Raw genomic sequence first — 20,007 nt, 5'->3', positions numbered from 1 at the left:
GGCTCTGCCAACTGGCAGGCTCCCTGAGACAAGCAGGGAGCAGGGCAGGACCCTCCTTGCACCACGTCCACCTCCACCTCGAATCTCCGGGGCTTCTGGCCACTGGTTCCAGCGCTGGCATCCGGCACAGCCAACGACGACAGCGCTCGGCCGCCTGTCGGACCCTGCCTGTTCCCTGGGCTGCTCACCTGTGCGCCGCCACGGAGGCGTGGGACACTCCGAGTCACGCCTGGACCCGGGCACGTGGCGGAGGGCCTGCCCTGACAGCGGCAGCAGCAGCAAGGCTCCCCTGCGTGGGGAGCACTGCGCTCGGTTCCCAGGGGGGACCTCGCTGTGGCCTTTGGACACGCTGACTCGCCCACCCTGCTAGTGACCACCCACTGGGCCACCCACTTGCCCTTCTCTCGAATCTCCCACCCAGGCACGGAGCGCCTTTATGCTCTCTCCTCCCTCCTCCAAGACCAGCTCTCTAGGGTCCATCCTAGAACAAGCAGTGCCTCCGAGTGGGGCTCCCAGCTCCTCAGTATCTGCCTTTAATCGGTAGACGCCGCCTCTCCAGGCCCCTCTCCTCCCCCTCCCTCCCCGACCCCACATCCTATCAAACACGCAGGACTCCCAAGCGTGTACTTTCCAGTCCCAATGGCCGGCTCATCTCTGGAGTGAGTTTGTCCTGTCAGGACCCTTGGCTCCCCCTCCAGGACCTCTCGTCATCCCACCTTCCTCCTCTCCACACCTGCCTCAGGTCCCCTCACAGTCATCCCTCATGCCTCTGCCTCGGACAAGCGGCCAGTAACCAGCAAGTCCTACCAGCTCGTTCTCCAGAACACAAATCCGTCTGCTTAGCTCGGCTCCCTCCACCCGGTCCCCGAGCCACGGCTTCCGCCTGGATGGCAATGAGGGCCCCTGGCCAGCCCTGCTTCACCTCTGCAGCCACACGGCCTCTCCCACAAAAGCCAGAGGCTGCTCACAACAAGTCAGATTGTACCCGAGTTCAACGCCTGCCCACCAGTTCCCACACTGAAAAGTTACGCCGCAGTCCTTACGGGGCTCACAAGGCCCTTCCCACCTGGCCCCTGCTTCTCCCTCACCCCTGCCCGTCCCCCCTTCCCCACCCCCGCTCCTGCCCTCACAGAGGCCAGCCCCTGCCCAAGGCAGGTCCCCACAGCCACTCTCCCCTGGCTGTGCTTTCTTCCACACCCGGCAGTCTATTCCAGCGCCTTGATTTGCTTTCACTCCGGTGCTTCTCTCCACCTAAGAACCTTCTCTCCACTAAGAACACTTGCTTTCTCCTCCGTGCCTGGCCCAGGAAATATCCGTAGGATTGATTAATGAATGAATGAACGGTGGGTTACACATTTAAGATGCAGCATAAAGAAAAGAATATAGCATTTTATTTCACATAACTTCAGAACCCCCACCTCATTGAGTGTGGTGGGCAGGGGAGTCAGAAACCTTGAATTTGCAAATTGATGGTGTCTGGGTCTCTTCCGATTTAGCAAGTCCCTCTCGGATAGGTTCTCAGTCCGTGAGCCGTCTTCCAGGCGCGCTCCTGGGCAGGTGTCTGGCCAACCGGGGGAGCTAGGCTGGGAAATGGGTTCCCCAGAGAATAAAGAACGCAACTGTTTATTAGCCTCAAAATGTGGCCCCATTACAAACACCAGGATGTGTTCACGCCAGCGAAGAACAGACGTAGCCGGCGCACCGTGTGGAGGAGGTTCCCCGGCGCTCATTCAGAGAAGCGTGGGGGAGCCTCGAGCCCCACGCGGTGCAGCAGCGCAGCCGTGAGAGCCTGAGTCCCGTGCAAGCTGCGATTTCATCAGCAAAACACCAGCTGCCACATGGCCTCGCCGGCAGGGGAAGAAACGGCTGCTGGTTGGGGGCTCGGCAGCGCAGGGCGCCAAGGGGCAGCGAGACCCCGGCAAGGCGAGCTCTGACTCCTGTTCTGACCCCTCCCCGTGCTCCGCCTGGCAGACATCATTTCTTTCACTCTTTACAAAGTGCTGGGGCAGAGGAAGCACCACCTCATTTTACAGTCGGTGAAACAGGCTTAGCAAGGTCAAGTGAGTGACTGGTCCGTGGTCAGACAGCCGATCAGAATGGACCTGGCTGCAGAGCCTGGGGCTTATGTCCCCACCCGCCCCCTACTCAGCCCTCCGGCACAGGCCAGCGCTGAGCGCCCACCTCTGGGCTCACCCTGGGCCTGGGACCAGGCCAATCCCCCTCTGCAGAGCCCCCCACCCCCTCACCCCCAGCTGGGCAGCGTGATTGTCCTCACCTGCAGTGTTTCTGTCCTTCAGGCTTGATTACTCGCTGCCTCCTTTCTTTTCCAAGAGGCCACTTGAAGGAGCGGAAATCAGGGCGTTTGCCAGGCAGCCCGGGAGGCCCTTCTCCACTGCCTGCCTGCGGGCCTGTCTGGACTGTGTAATTAAAGAGCCAGCTATTCATTCAACCTCATCGGAGGCTTTTGTCCATGTCCTGTGTGCCCTGCAAGGAAGGGCTGGCGCGCCAAGGCCAAGCCTCACCTGGAGCCTCCCGCCTGACCTCCGCCTCCCTGGGCCGGAAGGAACCAGGATGCTGGTGGGCTGGAGAGACCAGCCGGCCTGAAGTGAGGTCAAACGGACCGGTGCAGGGGTGCAGGGCAGGGTCCCCAGCCCGGGCCCATGCAGGTGGGGAACAGGAGTGCGCCTGGGAGAGGGGGCCCTAGGCACTTAGAGCACGGCCCCAGTCCTGCAGTGCCACCGTCTCGTTGAGTGGCACGGGGTAAATCCCACCCCCTCCTGGGCCCACACAATGCGAGGGTCAGTCCGAGCGGGTGGCATGCCAGGCCTCGCGGCCAGCCCAGAGGCGGCAGGGTTTCTGCCAAGAGGCTGCGGGCCGCTCCCTGCTGGAAGGCAGAGGTCAGCAGTGGGAACCACACAAAACTGGAGCCTGCGTGCCCGGCCGAACGTATTCCAGCCAAAGGGAGAAAGTAAAAGCTCAAGCGCATCAAACAAAATGCGCTGTGGGTCCAGCTCGGCCAGCAGCTGCCGCTTGGTGGCGTCTGGTCTCCGTGAGTCTAGGTGACCTTGCTGGTCAGGTGAGTAGCGAAGGACCCTACCTATCACTTAACTGGCAGGATTAGGGATCGAAAGAACCAGGGCTTTGGAGGCAGACATAACTGGATTCAAATTCTGCTCTTCCTTTGACCGACTCCTGCAAATACTCATGGAGCCTCAGTTTCCCCATCTGTAATATGGGGTTAATCACAGAAGGGCCTACCTCGGGTCACTTTTATGAAGACTGAAGGAGGTCAGTGTATCTAGCCTGCCTGACATGCAGTCCACTCTCAGATGTGGTAGCTATGGTTACAGTTAATTTGGGGCAGGTCTCCACAGGGCTGAGTGAACTCTCAACAGGCCCCCAATCTAACAGAGTTCATCGCCACAGTCTTTAACTCATAAAATTTTATTCTTTCTCATAAAACGATTAAGTGGGAAACTACATGTGATTTAATTGGTGGGTTATATTATTTTTCAAACAAATGAATTCCCAAAGCCAAGGGGAAGAAGATGCCTTTGTCAGATGAAATGACGCTGGCTCAGTGGAAATTTATGATAGGAGATCAATAAACAGAGGTCCCAACAAGATGGAACTGCCTCAAAAAAGCCCATGGATTCTCTATCCATGTTCCTGGCACATTTCAGCCCAAAGAGGGCACAACACAAAAAGGGAAGAGACATTAACATTTATCAAGTGATGCTCTGACTGGGAGTCAGAAGGCCTTCTGGTCCTAATGCTACCACTGACAGCTGCAGGACCTTGGATAAGTCACCTAACCTCTGGGCCTCAGTTTCTTCACCTGCAAAATGGGAATAATAATAACACCTACCTCTTGGGAAGGAGAGAGCTGAGAGGAGTAAACATAATGTACGTAAAGTGCTATTTGGGTTTCTCTTGAATACCACTCACAGGAGGCTCACTGCTACCCTGTCAGTAGGAGGAGCTGGCCAGCCTCTTCCTAACAACATCTCAGGGTTCAACTTTCATAAAAACATTGTTTGTTACTAGTTCCAACCACTCCCTTCATTCTTCTTAAGACCATTACTGTCACCCGGCTGGTGTGGCTCAGTGTTTGAACATTGACCTATGAGCCAGGAGGTGATGGTTCAATTCCCAGTCAGGGCACATGCCTGGGTTGTGGGCTCGATCCCCAGTGTGGGGGGTGCAGGAAGCAGCCAATCAATGATTTTCTCTTATCATTGATGTTTCTATCGCTCTTTCCCTCTCCCCTCCTCTCTGAAGTCAACACAAATATATTTTTAAAAAGACCATTACTGTCAAGACACTCAGTCTGCCCAATTTACATATTTGCAAATTAATTCTATGAAAGAGGTATATTAAATGATCTGCATTGTCCAATTACCGTCAGAAGCCCTCCAATCCCAGCCCACGCAAGAGTCTTGGTGGATGACCCTTCTTCTCCGGTCCAGTCCAAACTTATTCGGCCCGTCCTAGTGAGGAAACAGAGGTGAAGCTGCTGCAACCACGTGAACGCAGGTGAGACTCTTTGGGAAGAGACTTCGACGTGAGGCAGAATGACAGGCTTCCAGAGGTGGGAGACCGTGGAGACGGGACACCCTCGGCTAGTGACGAAGTTGTGGCTCCCGTGGGTCTGTAGGACTGGCTTCTGAGGGATTGGCTGAAGGAAAAACCAGACGAGCCTGCAGCTGTGAGCTTCCCCTCATGTGGTCCTCAGCAGGCGGGCCGCAGTCTTCCTCCTGCAGGTCCCTGGATTCCGGCAGGTCGCCCAAGCACCGTCACCGTCCTCCACCCGATGAGCTTTCCTCCAGCCCCGGGACGGGTAGACAGCTCCATGTACAGATCAGGGAAAGAGGTCCAGAGAGGTCAGTCACCTGCCCGAGGTCACCCCGGCAGCAAGAGGCAGGCCCACTGTGAGCGACCATGGAACCTATGCGTTTGCACATGTGGCTCATCCCGCCCCCGGGAATCTCAGAATGTTGTAGTCACACTCTGCAGCCAATAGGACTCCACAAGGGAAGGAAAATGGAGTCCATTCCTTGGCCCTTCTCCAAGCCAATAATTAGTTCTGGCCAGTCTGTTTCAGGTACAATTTGTGGGGCTCTCTCTGCCCTCTGCTGTCAGGGCTGCCCCAGGGATGGGGTGGTGGGGGGTTAGCAGGAGTCAATATGCCAGTGGGTAAGAGCACAGCCCTGGGGTCACGTTCCTGCTCTGCCTCTCACCAGCCGTGTGACCTTGAGCAAGTAGCTTTGCCCTCTAGGCTTCAACATGACATAAAAATAGCAACCGAGAACTTTTATTGAGTGTTTACCCTGTGCCGGGCACTGCTCAAAGCCCTTGCCTTGCATTCTTTCGTTTCATTATCTCAACCACTGTATGAGGTAGAATGTATCCTTGTTCCCATGTTATAGGTGTGGAACACTAATGAAATTTCAAAAAGCCCTGAGGGGGTGGGGAAAATATATCCACACAAAGGTTCGGCTCAGGGCTCCTCGCGGGCCTTCCACTAGGAAGCCATTCCCTAGGCCAGGGGTCAGCAGACGTTTCCTATAAAGGGCCAAACGGTAAGTATTTTAGGTTTTCGGACCACACGTGGTCTCTGTCACAGCTCTTCAACTCTGCGGCCGCAGCAGGAAGGCAGCCATAGCCGATGTGTACATGGTGGGCTGGGTTGTGTCCAACATAACTTTACAGACTCAGACCGTGGCTGTGGTGGCTGTGGGCGATGGTGCTGGCCCCTGACCTGGGGGATGGCTCCTCCTACTTCTTAGAGCCAATCCCGCTAAACGCCCACCTGTCCCTGATTCTTTTCTTCTAAGTGCCTGGGCCCCACTTGCCGGAGAGACTGACATATGAGGTAACAGAGAAGAGAGGACACAGGGAAATGGGGAGGGTGGGGGTGGAGGTGGCCCGGGCCAGGGAACCTGCTGGTCTCCATCAGCAGCGAGGTGGCGGAGCCCCAGCAGGAGCAGTATTTGCTCAGAGGGGCAGGAACATGGGTCACGGTGTTCAGAAGCAGGGAGGGACACCTTCCTGGTGGAACCAAGACCCCTGGTTGTGATGGGGGTAAAGGAACAGGTCTGGACAGCAGGAAGCATTAGGTGGGGGCCCAGTCAAGAGGGCTGAGTTATGGGCTCATCTCCAGCCCTTGTGGGGGGGGGGGATGCAAACACAAAGGGAAACTGAGGCAGAAGTCCATTCAAAGAACAGGCGAGAAGTTGGGGTCAGAGAAGAAGCTGTGGGTGACTCTGAGCCTTGCCTACCGGTAGGACAGGGCCACGAAGATCCTGGCTGCTGTGCAGGGCGGGCTCGGGACCAGCGAGAGCCAGGCCTCCAGGCGAGCCCAGACGGGGAAGAGCAGCCAGGGCCTCCACTCCACCTGTTCCTGTCACCCCCTCTCCGAATCCCTGCACGGAAAGAGAATGTCACACGCAGCCCTTGCTGAGCCCGCTGGGGAGCTCAAGGAAGCCCCTTCGCCTTAATCAAGTCCGTTCAATTCAATGGACATTCGTTAAACACGTGCTACCGGCCAACCCCTGGGGATACAGACAGGACGCACTGAGAGCTGTCACGGTTTACAAGTGAGGTAACATCTGCGCCACTTCCTACCACACAAAGGAAAACACTCACGGAGCGTGACCAAGCGCCACTGGACAGAGGACTCTGCCTGTGGGAAGGCCTCGCAGGAGCGTTTGTTAGCAAATAAGAATGATCGTTTCTATAGTATAATGCACGGGCCTATTGGCCCCCTGCACGTTTTCACAAGAATGAAGATCTGCCGCATCTTTCTAGAACTCATGCGAAACATTTAAACATTCAAGAACTTTTTCCCCGTGAGAAGCATGAAGGTATCAGACTTCCCAGAAAAAAAGAAAAGCCTCTTACTAACCAACATGAGCGAGAGAGAGAGAGGAATCATCTCATGCCCTTAAAGTCCTTCGGAGAGAACGGACTTAAATAAATGTGTGTGCCTCTCGCCCAATGAGCTGAAAGAAGGCCCTGTCCTCTCAATAATGGTACTTCGGCTTTAAGGGGAGTTCGAAGGATTGAAAGCTTAGAATAAATGGTCATCAGGAACTAAACTCTAGCTCTATACACTGGTTTTAAAAAACCCCAGGCTCACAAAGATAATAAAAAATGCATTTAATAGCATGTCATGGTACAGCTTAAAGGTATATCAAGTCTTCTTTCAGTCAGTGCATTACAGGGAGAGAGAAGGGAAACGTCATTTGTGAATGCACAGTCAGATGTAAGCGCGGGTGCGGAGAAATCGCGGTGTTCCCACACCATGAAAACCCCGAGTTGGGACACGCCGCTCCGGGCCGGCGCCCTGTGCCGGAGTGGGGATGGCTGGTCCAGTATGCGCTCTACAGTGTTAAATTGAATTGTATACAAGTATTAACAAAAGAATAAAATTTATTATTCACAAAACTGAAGTGGTTATCATAAAGCTTACAAGAAAGTACAGCCTAGAACGAATGCATTGAAAAACTAGTCTTAAAAATAATAAGACATACTGGACAGTTTTGGGAAATGATATTATTATAAAACGAAGGGGACGATCGGCACAGTTTGACCACCTAATTTCTAAGTGCACTTTGTAATGGTCCTTGCGAGCTGCCACTTTTCCCAGGATAATGACAAAAAGCTTCGGTCCAGTGTCACTGGCTTATGGTGACGGGGTATTTTATTTATTGCATCGCCAAGAGTGGATTTTAAGAAAAAACACTACAAAGGTTTCAAAAACCCTATTTATTCTCTATCATCAAAAATAGCAACAGGGGGACTTATACAACTTTTCTGTGAGTACCCACCAGTCTATTTTTTTTTCTTAAAAAAAATAGAAGTTAGTTAAAGAAAAATGATTTGGTTTTTAAAAAATAATGTAAGGAAACACTTAATCAGATAGCCCAAGGAGTCATCAGAAATATGTGTAGCAAGAAAGCTTCATTGGTGGCCCTCTCCGGCCCCTGCACGTCTGTCACTAAACTAGAAAGAGAATGTACAGTACCGGTATGCTCCCCAGCCTGCCTGATCAAATGGTTCTGTTTTGAAACCCATTATTGCTAAGCCAGAATGTTGTCGCGGAGAACGAGCCGAGGGGTCGCTCAGAGAGGGTAGAACTGAGAGGCCGCCTCTGAGGACTGGATCTCCACCTGGGCCATTTTGAACCGGGTGCACTGCAGCCACTTGCGGAGGGCCGCCAGGCCGGTGCTGCTCTGGGCCGAGCCGGGCAGCGTCCTTAGGCTGTGGTGGTTGACGTTGTTCTGAATGGCCTGGAGGCGAAGCTGGAGTCCCCCGGACAAGTGCTGTGGAGAAAGGGCGGGACATTTCATTTAGTCCTTTCCTCCTGGCGCTCACAGTGGACCCAGGGGGTGCCAGCCTGGACTTGGGCAGGCAGAACCCACGTGGCCTGAGGGCTGTCTGGCCTGAAGAAGGCCAGCTCTCGAATTTGGCAGCGCTCAGGGCAGTGGATGTGAGCCGGTACCATGTTTCTACAGTCAACCTGGCCCCAATCCATCTCAATCATGCCATTCCTAGCTTGACTCATTCATTGCCACGGGAATGAAAGCGACATCAGTGCACGGCCGACACCTCTATGTGTCCCCCGGGAGCTGTGCACCATATGACCTGCTGTGGCCATGAAGCGCCAGGGCTCAGAGGCCAGGCTCCCTGGGTTCAAATCCTGGCTCCTCTCTGGACAACTCTGGAAACAAACCTTTTCAGGCCGTGCTTGGATTTTCTCCTGGGCAAGTGGGGCGGTAACACTCACTTTGTGGGGTTTTTGTAAGGATACGTGAGCTCACAGAGGGTTCAGCACAGAACTCGGCACGTGGTAAGTGCTCACTACGCTCTAGTCGTGGGTATAACCTCTCTGCTCTCATGTTGATGCACATGAAGAAGCGAGGCTGCAAGCTTTTCTTATGCTTCCTAGCTTTTCATCGAGTTCCGTGGGCCTCCTCTTAGCAGTCCATCCACATCAAATTGCCACGAATTATCACCCAGTGAGGGGAGGGGAAACCTGGAAGTACAGGCACTTTCCCCATAAGAACGAGGACTGGGGTGAGGTTTCATCCACCAGCGGCCATGGATAGGACCACCCCATGAGTCGGGACTCGGCCTGCAGCCGCTGAAGTCTGCATTTCTCTCTTGGTGCCTGGGTACCTTGGCGTCACCCCCTCCTTCCTCCAGCATCCCTCCCCAACTCCGAGAAGGCTCTGTCTTCTCCCCCTGCCCCGCCCCTGCTCCCAGTGCCGTAACAGGGCCCAGTTTTGGGTGGAGCGGGTGGCCAGCTTTGGCATCTTAATGTCAAGCCCTAATAACTTTGTTCACTAGTCGTGGAAAATCTCTGGCCCTACGATAACAAAGCATCACTCACGGCAGGGACTGACAGCGGGAAATACGCTCCATCAGGGCTGCCCCTTCCTGGCTGTCGGGCCCTGTCCAAGCCACTCCTTCTGGTCCTGGGTTTCCTCTTGTGTAAAATGAGGGGGTGGGACAGGTTCCTTCTAGCTCAGTTCTGTCCTTCATTCAACGCTATTCTTTCTTAATAGAATTCTTCCCATCACAGAATGGCAATTTCAGCGACCAGGAAATGGCACTGGGCACGCCTGGGACCAGACCCCACGGGGACCCTCTGAAGGCAGAGCAGCCTTTCAGCCTGCATTCCAGTCAGTCACTGAGCCTCACCCGGACTCTGGGATTCCCCTGCCCCCCACCCTCATCAACAGAGGCTCCCGCTGCCACCTGGGCTGCAGGCCTTTCATCTGGCCGACAGGGGCTCCTGCACTAAGGGCCCCCAGGGACCAGGAGCAGGTAGAATTCATCTTTCTCCACGGTGAGTGGAGCGAGAACAAGCCCTCGGAATATTAGGAGGTTCTCTGGAGGGAATGGAGCCTTGTCTGCAGGGGTGACTTACCTTGATATTTGACTGGATCATTGGCAACCACATAGGTATCAGCTGTGTGGAGAAACACAGAAGCCTCGTTATAACTATTCTCCCTTCTCCCACATAAGCTTCGACAACTCGAGGGACAGCAGGGCACACTGAATTCCTTTGACATCACAAAAGAATGTGGGCTCCTGCTGCGGAGTACCCCTTATCAAAAAAGCGTCTTTCTGCCCGGCCGGCGTGGCTCAGTAGCTGAGCATTGACCCATGAACAAGGAGGTCATGGTTCGATTCCCGGTCAGGGCACATGCCCAGGTGGTGGACTTGATCCCCAGTGGGGGGAGTGCAGGAGGCAGCTGATCGATAATGTTTCTCTCTCATCAATGTTTCTACCTCTCTCTCCCTCTCCCTTCCTCTCTCTGAAATCAATAAAAAACATATTTTTAAAAATTTCAGCCATCCATTATTTGTTTTTTAAAAAGCAAGCGTCTCTCTGTGGCCAAACCCTGCTGAGCTGGTGGCGTTTGGAGGTTGATAAGCGCCCCCTGAGCGCCTGAAACACACACTTCAGAGCAAATGACTGATTGTCTCTTGAAAGCCATCAAGCACAGGAAATTAAATGTGTATTTATTCAATTAAATCCTCACTTTCCTGAAATAGAGTTTCCTCCATGGATCTTTAGAATTGAGTCTGAGCAGCATGGCGACTCTATCTGTCCGCAGTCATTAAGAAAACATCACTGGGGAGCGGTCGGAATGTTTCGGTGATAGAAAAAGACAAGGCCTGAAGTGGCCTGGTGTGATGTGGAAGGTGAGACCCAGGGAGTGAGTCGGGCCAGGGCACAGGCCGGCGGGCGGAGAGGAGGCCCTGCGAGCGCAGGCGGCTGGGTGCCCGGCCCCTCTGCTGCCTCTACTCGCCCTTCCCAGGAGGCCCAGGTGCCCGGGCTGAGTCCCTTCCGCAGGGGCTCTGCCGTCGGCTCTGCTCTCTCCGCCACGTTTCAGCCCCTCGGGACAGAAGGGAACGTTGGTGGCCTGGCCAGTCCAGATGTCGGGGACGGGATGCAGCTTTTCTGGAAGTGTGCTCCACAGAACTCAAGTTTGGTGGGGTTTAAACCGGGAGGAGGGCTATGATCCCTAAGTCTGGGAATGCTGGTTTCTTTATTTGTGTTAATATGCTTATATGCACCTTCTCATTTCCCCCAATGTTACTTCCCACGGATCCAAGTGTGTCCCCTCAAATAGATGCTGTAATCCTTGCCCGCTCAGCCTCCAATCTGGCCTTATCTGGAAACGGGGTCACTGCAGATGGAATTAGTTACGATGAGGTCATTCTAGAGTAGGGTGGGCTCCTAATCCACTCTGACTGGTGTCCTTATGCAAAGGGGAAATGTGGACACAGATGCGGGAGAACGCTGTGTGAGATGCAGGCAGAGCTCGACAAGCCACAAAACACCAAAGACCCCAGCCACCCACCTGGAGCGCAGGGAGAGGCCCGCAACGAACCTCCCTGGCCTCAGAAGGAACCGCCCTGCTGATGCCTGATCGCCTCCTTCCAGCCTCCAGAACGGTGAGGCACACATTTCCGTCATTTACGCCACCCATTTGTCATCCCTTACAGCAGCCCTGGCAAAGCAATACAAGCGCACCCCAGGAAGCAAAGCCCGGGCGGAGCGTGTGGGGAGGGGTGGAGGCAGGAGGGCCCACGTGATGCTGAAGGTGTGGTTCTCAAGAGAGGGCCACGAGAAACTAGCTTAGAAAAGCAGAGGCCAGGCCTCGCCTCGTCGCCCGCGGAGGATCGGGGAAGCCACATGAGGAGACTGGATCTTATTCCAAATTCAATACAACCCCTGAAGAGGGGGCCCCATTCTCCACGAGCAGACTGTGCTCCAGGAAGACGCTGTGGCCGCAGTCTGCAGACGAGGGTGCGGGCGGGCATGGAGGCGGGAGGCAGGGGCCCGGGGTGGAGGCGGCCTCCACGGTCCAGGTCAGACCAGGGATGGCTTCTGGGATGGAGCCAGATGCTGCCTGCGGAGATCCCCTGTGAGGGTCTAGGACTAGTTTGCTCTTTGGAGCAGGAAAAAGGCAAAGAAGAAGCTGAGGTCTCTAACCTTGGCAAACTGGAGGACAGCGATGCGTTGAACACGGTGAGAACCAGGGAGAGAGGCTTGGGGGTGGGGGACAGGGTATAAATGACCTTTCTCTTCACTTGTGTGGCCATAGACTGCTGGTCTCATTTAATTCATCAAAACATTCAAAATATAATAGTAAACTGGGTGAAGTGATAAATTCCATTTCTCTCTGAGCTTCTGTTCTCAGGGCTAACTCTGGCTGCTGTTTGGCTTTCAACATGCTACTGATGTGTACAACTTGCTAATTTGACTTCCAGTGATGTTGCAGCAGTGAATATTCAGTTTCTAACATAAATATTGTGTTTAGAAATGGAGTTGGTGTGTCCCGAAAGATGTAATTGGACTAAAATGCAACATATCAGGAAGTGACACCCTCTCCCGAACTCCCCCTGCCACCAACACTCATAACAAACTGTAGGATTACACACGTTGGTGCCAGATAAGGCTGTGTGCTCTGACAGTCTTAACTGGAAAAAAATAAACAAGTAAAACCGCTTCCTCCTGGCGTCTGTACAGCAAGAACCAAACCCTGCGGTCCTCATGTCCACAGACATTTATTGACTCTTGGCCTATCTGATATGGCAGCAGGCCCATGTGCCTCTTGATATTCGGGAAATACTTGAACTAGCCTCTTGTTAAGAATCCTGAGGGACCAGGGAGGGTAGGAGCCAGGGAGTGCTGAGTACTCAGACCCTGGGGACACTTCTCCCAGTGCTGTCTCTGTTTGAGGCAATCCAGGGGAATAGTGAGGTTGGTTTTAGAAGGGGGTTTTTATTATTTCCCCATTGAGGTAACATGTGGCCGTAAGATTCTAAAGTATACCTACAGCCTGGCTGGTTTGGCTGAGTGGATAGAGCGTCGGCCTGCGGACTGAAGGGTCCCAGGTTCGATTCCGGTCAAGGGCACATGCCAGGGTTGTGGGCTCAGTCCCCAGTGTGGGGCGTGCAGGAGGCAGCCGATCAATGATTCTCTCTCATCATTGATGTTTCTATCTCTTTCTTCCTCTCCCTTCCTCTCTGAAATCAAATATATATATATATTACCTACAAGGGACCTTTGGGTTTGTGATTTATAAGTCACATGACTAAAGACTTCAGGTTAAATCTCATTATTAGTGAGAGTGTTATATAACCCAGCAGTCATCCTATTTCAGGAATGCTAATTTGACTTATTGAATAGCATTCATTTCAGTTTCCTTTTGCTAGTGGCTCCTACAAAGCTGTCAGTAAGAATTAGATGTAATTTATTTTAGGCTCTGTAATGTTATAATAAAGTTGTTGGGTGTTTTTTTTTTTTTCTTCCCCAGAAGCAATATCTGGAAAACTGAAGGACAGTTGAAAAAAAGGTTGTTTTTCATCATAATGAAAGTGATTTCTTTTCTCTTATCTCGGTTTATGCTACGGGATAAATTGAAGACGCCCTGCTTGGTTGAGTGTATTCATTTCACTCCATGCTTTTCCCAGGCCTCAAAATTAAAATTAGTTGTGAGACACTCTCGTTCAATAAAGATGGAGTAACAAAGACCAGATTCACCCTCCTGCCTGAAACAAGTGAAATTCCAGGTGGAGTGTATGAAACACGGTTCCCCAACACTGAACATCAGCCATGCTGGGCAGTGATGACTGAGGGAGGGGAAACCAACAAGGTGAGCAAGGTCAGCCCCGCCCCCGGCCTAGAGAGTCCTCAGGCAGCTGCGCAGGGAGGAGAGCCTGGCCGTCTCCCTAAGTTGAAGGGATGGAGCCAGAAGTCCAGGGAGGCCTTACAAACTCGAGCCACAGCAGAGAGGAGAGAGCTGCGCAGAGAGAGGCAACGGACTCTGAGGGTCGGTAAGATCTTCAGTCTTCAGCTGCATACTGACCATGTGCCAAAACCACTCAAGACTAATCAGGGACAGAAGCTACTCGGGGCTATACAAAAACACCCCAAAATATTAGATGCAAAAACCCCTGCTGATCACATAGGACCAGCAAACTTGTGTTTCCACTAATTAGAGTAGAAAAGTCTTGTAAATCATAGGACATCAAGTAGAGTACTCAGGGTGCTACCTGAGTAGTGAAGAAATGTTAACCCTAGACAAAAATGCTGCTCTGATCCCACCTAACAAAGTCTCAAAAGGATAAAACTGTTTCTAAGTAATTCAACTATGTCATAGAATATAGGTCAAGAATAATGTTAAGAATGCAAAAATATCCAGCACCCAAGAAAGTCAAATTCAAAACGTCAAGAATTCATTAAAAAATTACCAGGCGTGCAAAGAAGCAGGAAAATGTGACCCATAATGAGAAGAAAAGTCAAACAATTAGAAAAGACCCCAAAATGACACATAACAATTAGTAGACAAGGACATTAAAACAGTTATTATAACTATTTAATACAATCAAGAAGGTAAAGGAAATATTGAGTATGTCGAGTAGAGGCACAGAAGAGAAGAGTTAAAGAAACATGCTGATACTTCACTAAATATAATGAAAACTATTCGTTCACAGATCTAAGAAGCGCAACAAACCCAAGCACAAGAAACATGAGAAAAACGACACTAAAGTGTTTCATCATCAGATGGTTTAACAACAGTGGTAAAGAGAAAAATCTTAAAGGCAGCCAAAGAAAAAAAGACATATTATAGACAGAAGGAGAAAAGTTAAGAATGATACAGATTTCTTGTCAGAAATAATGTAAGAAAGAAGATAGTGGAGAAGCGACATCTTTAAAGTATGAGGAATTCAAACCAAGAATTCAAAGCCTAGCAAAAATGTCTTTCAAAATGAAGGCAAAGTAATGACTCTCAGACACACAAAAGCTCAGGAATCCATCACCAGGAGACCTGCACAAGAACTAGTAAAGGAAGTCATCTGGGCAGAAGGAAGATGAAAGTTTAGCTCTTATAAGAAATGAAGAATACTGGAAATTGCAAGTAGAAACATGACAATAATAGCAAATATGTTTTTAATTATTTTTTGAAAGAGAGAGAGAGAGAGAGAAGAGAAACACTGACCAATGGCCTCCTGTAGGTGCCCAGACGAGGAATTGAATCCACAATCTAGATCTGAGCCCTGACTGGGAATCGAATCAGCAATGTTTTGGTATACAGGACGACACTCCAACCAACTGAGCCAGGGCTATAAACAAAGATTTTTTTAAATGTTAATCTCTTTAAGAGATGACTGTTTAAATTTAATAATAATGTATGGTTTGGTGTATAACACACGTAGAAGTAAAATTTATGACAAAGCCAGGAGATAGGAAATGAAAGTATGACATTGTATATTCTTATAGTATACATAAAGTGGTATAGTACTTGAATGTAGATTGTGATAAGTTAAAAATGTATATAATAAACTCCACTAAACCAGCTAACTAACACGGTAACTAAAAAACACACTTCTAAATAACCCATGGATCAAAAATGAAACCCTAAGGGAAATTAGAAAGCATTTTGGACTGAATGGAAATAAGAAGATATCAAAATCTGGAGGAATACAGCTCAAGCAGTACTTAGGAAATTTAGAGCATTAAACACTGATGGTTGAAAAAAAAGAGGCTCTCCAATTAATGATTTCAACTTCCATCTTAAGAAACTAGGGGGGTAAGAGATCAACCGAAGGACTTGTATGCACGCATATAAGCATAACCAATGGACATAAAACACTGCGGGGTAGGGGAGGCCAGGGGATTGTCAAGGGCGGGGAAAAAAAGGACACATATGTAATACCCTTTGTAATACTTTAAGCAATAAAAAAATTTAAAAAAAATTGTTGTAAAAAAAATAAAAATAAAGAAAGAAAGAAAGAAAGAAAGAAAGAAAGAAAGAAAGAAGGAAAGAAAGAAACTAGGGGGGCAAAAGAGGGAATTATATCCAAATTTTAATCATTAAAAATTCAATCCAGAAGAAATCAGAAAAAGACAGATTAAGGGACAAAGAACAAATGGGAAATACAGAAAATAAATAGCAAGATGTTATATTTAAGCCCAGCAAGATCACAAAACACATACAATTATTAAAAAACCCCAATTAAAAGAAAGAGATTGTCAGATTAGATTTTTTTTTAACCCCAACACCCAACTATACACTGCCTATGAGAAGTACACTTTAAACATAAAGATACAAAGATGTTAAAGGTAAAAGGATGGAAAAAGATATACCATCTTATAAATATCAAGGTAGCTTTCAGATCAAGAATATTATTGAGGATGAAGAGAGCCATTTCATAATTTCAATTCATGAAGACATCATAATCAGAAACATTTATGCACCTAAAATAGTATCATAATACATGAACCAAAAATTGGTAGACCTGAAAAGATAAGGAACTCCATAATTACTGCAACATTTCAACATCCCTTTCTCAGTGATTGACAGAATAACTAAACCGAAGGAAAGAGATGGAAGGCTTGAAAAGCACCATCAATACGGTTGAACCAACTAAAATAAAAAACGACACCCAACAACAGCAGAAGACATTCTTTTCTAGTACACACAGAGCATATACCAAGAGAGACAATATTCTGGGTCATGAAAAAGTCTCAATAAATTTAAAATACTTTGAATTATAAAAAGTATGCTGTCTAACCACAAAGAAATTAAATTAAAAGTCCATAACAAAAAAATCTCTGGAAAATCCCCAAATATTTGGAAACTAAATAATATACTTCTAAATAACCAATGGGTTTAGGGAAAGTTAGAAAGTATTTAGAACTGAATGAAAATAAGAACACAATATACTAAATTTGGAGATGCAGCTAAACCAGTGCTTAGAGGAAAATTTATAGTACTAATCACTTATATTAGAAAAAAGGTCTCAAATCAGTGAGCTCCACTTCCCACCATAAGAAACTAGGAGAAAAAGAAAAAAAATAAGTGTAAAGTAATCAGAAAAAAGAACATAATAAATCATTAAAACAGAAAAAAGAGAGAAAATCAATAAAAATAAAATAAAAGCTGATTACTGTGATGTGTGTTTTTTTAAATCAAAAGCTCACTAAAATTGATAAACCTCTTTTCAGATTGAACAACAACAACAACAAAAATAGAGAAGTCACCAATCACCAATATCAGGAATTTAAAAAGTGGCATAATTACTAATGCTACAGATATTAAAAGTATAATAAGGAAATATTATGAACAACTTCACACAGATAAAATTGACTACTTTAAAGAAATGGATAAAGTCTTTGAAAGATAAATACTACCAAAAATCACTCAAGAACAAACAGTTAACTTAAATAGCCATGAAATTGTATATGTACTTTAAGACTTTCCTATAAGAAAATTCCAAGCCCAGGAAGTTCTACTGGTGAATTCTATTTAAGGAAAAAATAATATCATATATACACAAACCTTTTAGAAAACAGAAAAGGAAGGAATACTTCCCCAAGATGTGGAGGAACTGGGGTGTTCATACACTGCTAATGTGAATGTAACAAGGCACAATGACTTTAGAAAACAGTTTGTTAATAAACCTATCATATGGCCTAGATATTCCGCCTAGTTACTTGTCTAACATACATGAAAGCATGTATCTATACAAAGACTTATACCTGAATAGTCATTGCAGCTTTCTTTGTTAATAGTCCCAAACTGGAAACAGTCCAGATATCCATTAACCAATGAATGAGTAAACAAACGATGGTATTCCATATAATGTACCACTACTCAGAAACAAAAAGAAAGGACCCACTTATACATGCAACAACATGGATTAATCTCAAGATAATTATTCTGAGTGAAAGAAAGCAGAATAAAATGAATATACTGTATGAACCCACTTATATAAAACTAGAGGCCCAGTGCACAAATTCATGTATATTGAAAAGAAATTCATTAGAAGAAATATGTTAATATTGCTATTCACCCTTTCTCTATAATAGAAGTGTCAACCAAATTCACGATCAATCAGATGGAAACACACATGTGTGATTGGCACCAGCAAGAGCTTTATATCCTATACTAGAGGCACTCAGGGGGTCCCTCAGCCCAGCCTGTGCCCTCTCGCAGTCTGGGACCCCTTGGGGGATGTCCACCTGCTGGCTTAGGCCCGCTCCCTGGGGGATCGGGCCTAAGTTGGCAGTCAGACATCCCTCTGGCAGCCCAGGAGCCCTTGGGGGATGTCCACTTGCCAGCGGGGAGCAGGTCTAAGCTGCAGTCGGACATCCTTAGCGCTGCTGAGGAGGCGGGAGAGGCTCCCACCACCACTGCTGTGCTGGCAGCCGTCAGCCTGGCTTGTGGTTGAGCAGAGCTCCCCCTGTGGGAGCACACTGACCACCAGGGGGCAGCTCCTGCATTGAGCGTCTGCCCCCTGGTTGTCAGTGTGTGTCATAGTGACCAGTCATTCCTCGTCCTTCTGCTGTTAGGGTCAATTTGCATATCACCCTTTTATTATATAAGATAATAAAAGGGTGATATGCAAATTGTCCCCTCGGGAGTTCGACCGCTCACTATGATGTGCGCTGACCACCAGGGGGCAGCGCAGAACGAAGGAAGGCCCCAGCCAGCAGCTGGCAGCTGGAGGAAGGAAGGCCCGGCCAGCAGCCAGAAGGCCCCGATCAGCCCTGATCACCGGCCAGGCCTAGGGACCCTACCCGTACATGAATTTCGTGCCCAGTCCTCTAGTATATTGATAAACTTGCTTAAATAGACCTGCTTTCTGATTTAGCTAAACTTTTTCCAGCCCAGTGAAGCACCCCAACTTCTCTTTCAGGTAATTATCAGCAACACAGCAGTAAATATCATCACAAAGCACATTATTATTGTAGATCACGCAGGGAGAAGAAAGAATAAAATATTTAACTGCAGCAGTGTTGACTATATTCTGCACAGTGAGAAAACCTGAAGTCATATTCAAGGTCCACCATTTCTTACTTCTTTTCAGTTGGGTCAAGTTTCTAAACCTTCTAAATCTCCATTTTCTGGCTAATGAAAAGAAAATAGGATTCTAACGAGTCTCCTATCTACCTACTCCAGGAATTCTGTGAGGATCAAATGAGATGAGGCATGGGAAAATGCTTCACAGACATTTGGTTAAAGTGTAAAATGTTTGCACCTGGCTATAAAGCAAGTCATGTTCCTGGGCTGAAGAAACTGCAAAGAGGCTTGTCACTAGGGAGAGGAAACCAGGTGTTGCTACGTGACGTCATTACCCGGTGCCCACAGCGACCATTTCCTAGCTGGGCTGGGCTGTGGGCCACATTTTGTGCCATGGGGTCTCGGATGCGATTTGGTGGGCTGTCGCTCCAGGATGGTGGTGGGGCCTGTGTCCCACTTGGGGGAAGCCGAGTGTTGCTTTGTCAGCGCCAGGTCCGCAGTGCCATTTCTTTGTAAATGGCCAGTGCGCATCATGGCAGCTCCTGCCTTGAGCGTCTGCCCCCTGGTGGTCAGTGCGCATCATCGCGACCGGTCGGACGGTTGGAGGGACACTTAGCCTATTAGCCTTTTCTATATATAGATTCTAGAAAATGCAAACTAACCTAGACTGACAGAAAGCAGATCGGGAGTTACCTGGAGATGGGAAGGTGGCGTACAGGGAGTGGTGGAAGAGTAGAATTATAAGTGGATATGAGAAAACTTTAGGGAGTGATGAAGATGTTCATTATCTTGATGGTGGTAATGGTTTCGCAGGTGTAATATATGTTAAGACTTATCAAACTGGATACCTTAAATATGTCTACTTTACTGTATATAAATTATACTTCAATAAAGCTGTGACAGATAAAGTCAGGTGTGATCATCCATCCAAGTGTCCGTCATAGAGTTTCTCTATAGAGTTGACTTTTGCTACTGACTATCATTCAAACCAGCTACGTTGCAGTGTTCTGATAACAGTCAAGTTTCCCCCGAAAATGGGCTGCTTTTCTGTAGCATCATATGAGTTAACAAGTGTCCTTTATTAAAGAAGGGAGTCAACCAAGGTGCAAAATAGCAAGTTATAAGGTTCCAAACTGATGCACTCGGGGTTGGAGTGGGGCGGGGGGGGCAG

General features: G+C 48.7%; 1 protein-coding gene across 14 annotated transcripts in view; it reads right to left on the bottom strand.

Moving 5' to 3' along the window:
* Window positions 1–7,146: 7,146 nt before the first annotated feature.
* UNC79 (unc-79 homolog (C. elegans)) overlaps window positions 7,147–20,007 on the bottom strand; it is a 238,074-nt gene continuing 225,213 nt past the window's right edge. For all 14 annotated transcript variants that reach the window (XM_014549096.1, XM_014549088.1, XM_014549086.1 and 11 more), the window contains 2 exons: window positions 9,938–9,979; window positions 7,147–8,327 (listed from right to left, as the gene is read on the bottom strand). In XM_014549096.1, the coding sequence (XP_014404582.1) occupies window positions 8,127–8,327; window positions 9,938–9,979 (243 nt within the window). In that variant the 3' untranslated portion in view covers window positions 7,147–8,126. The remainder of the gene's footprint in view (window positions 8,328–9,937; window positions 9,980–20,007) is intronic.

Source organism: Myotis brandtii, unplaced genomic scaffold (assembly GCF_000412655.1).
Source record: "Myotis brandtii unplaced genomic scaffold, ASM41265v1 scaffold535, whole genome shotgun sequence".
Taxonomy (NCBI): domain Eukaryota; kingdom Metazoa; phylum Chordata; class Mammalia; order Chiroptera; family Vespertilionidae; genus Myotis; species Myotis brandtii.
Note: the sequence above shows the minus strand (reverse complement) of the source record. Positions and strands in the feature narration are given on the sequence as shown.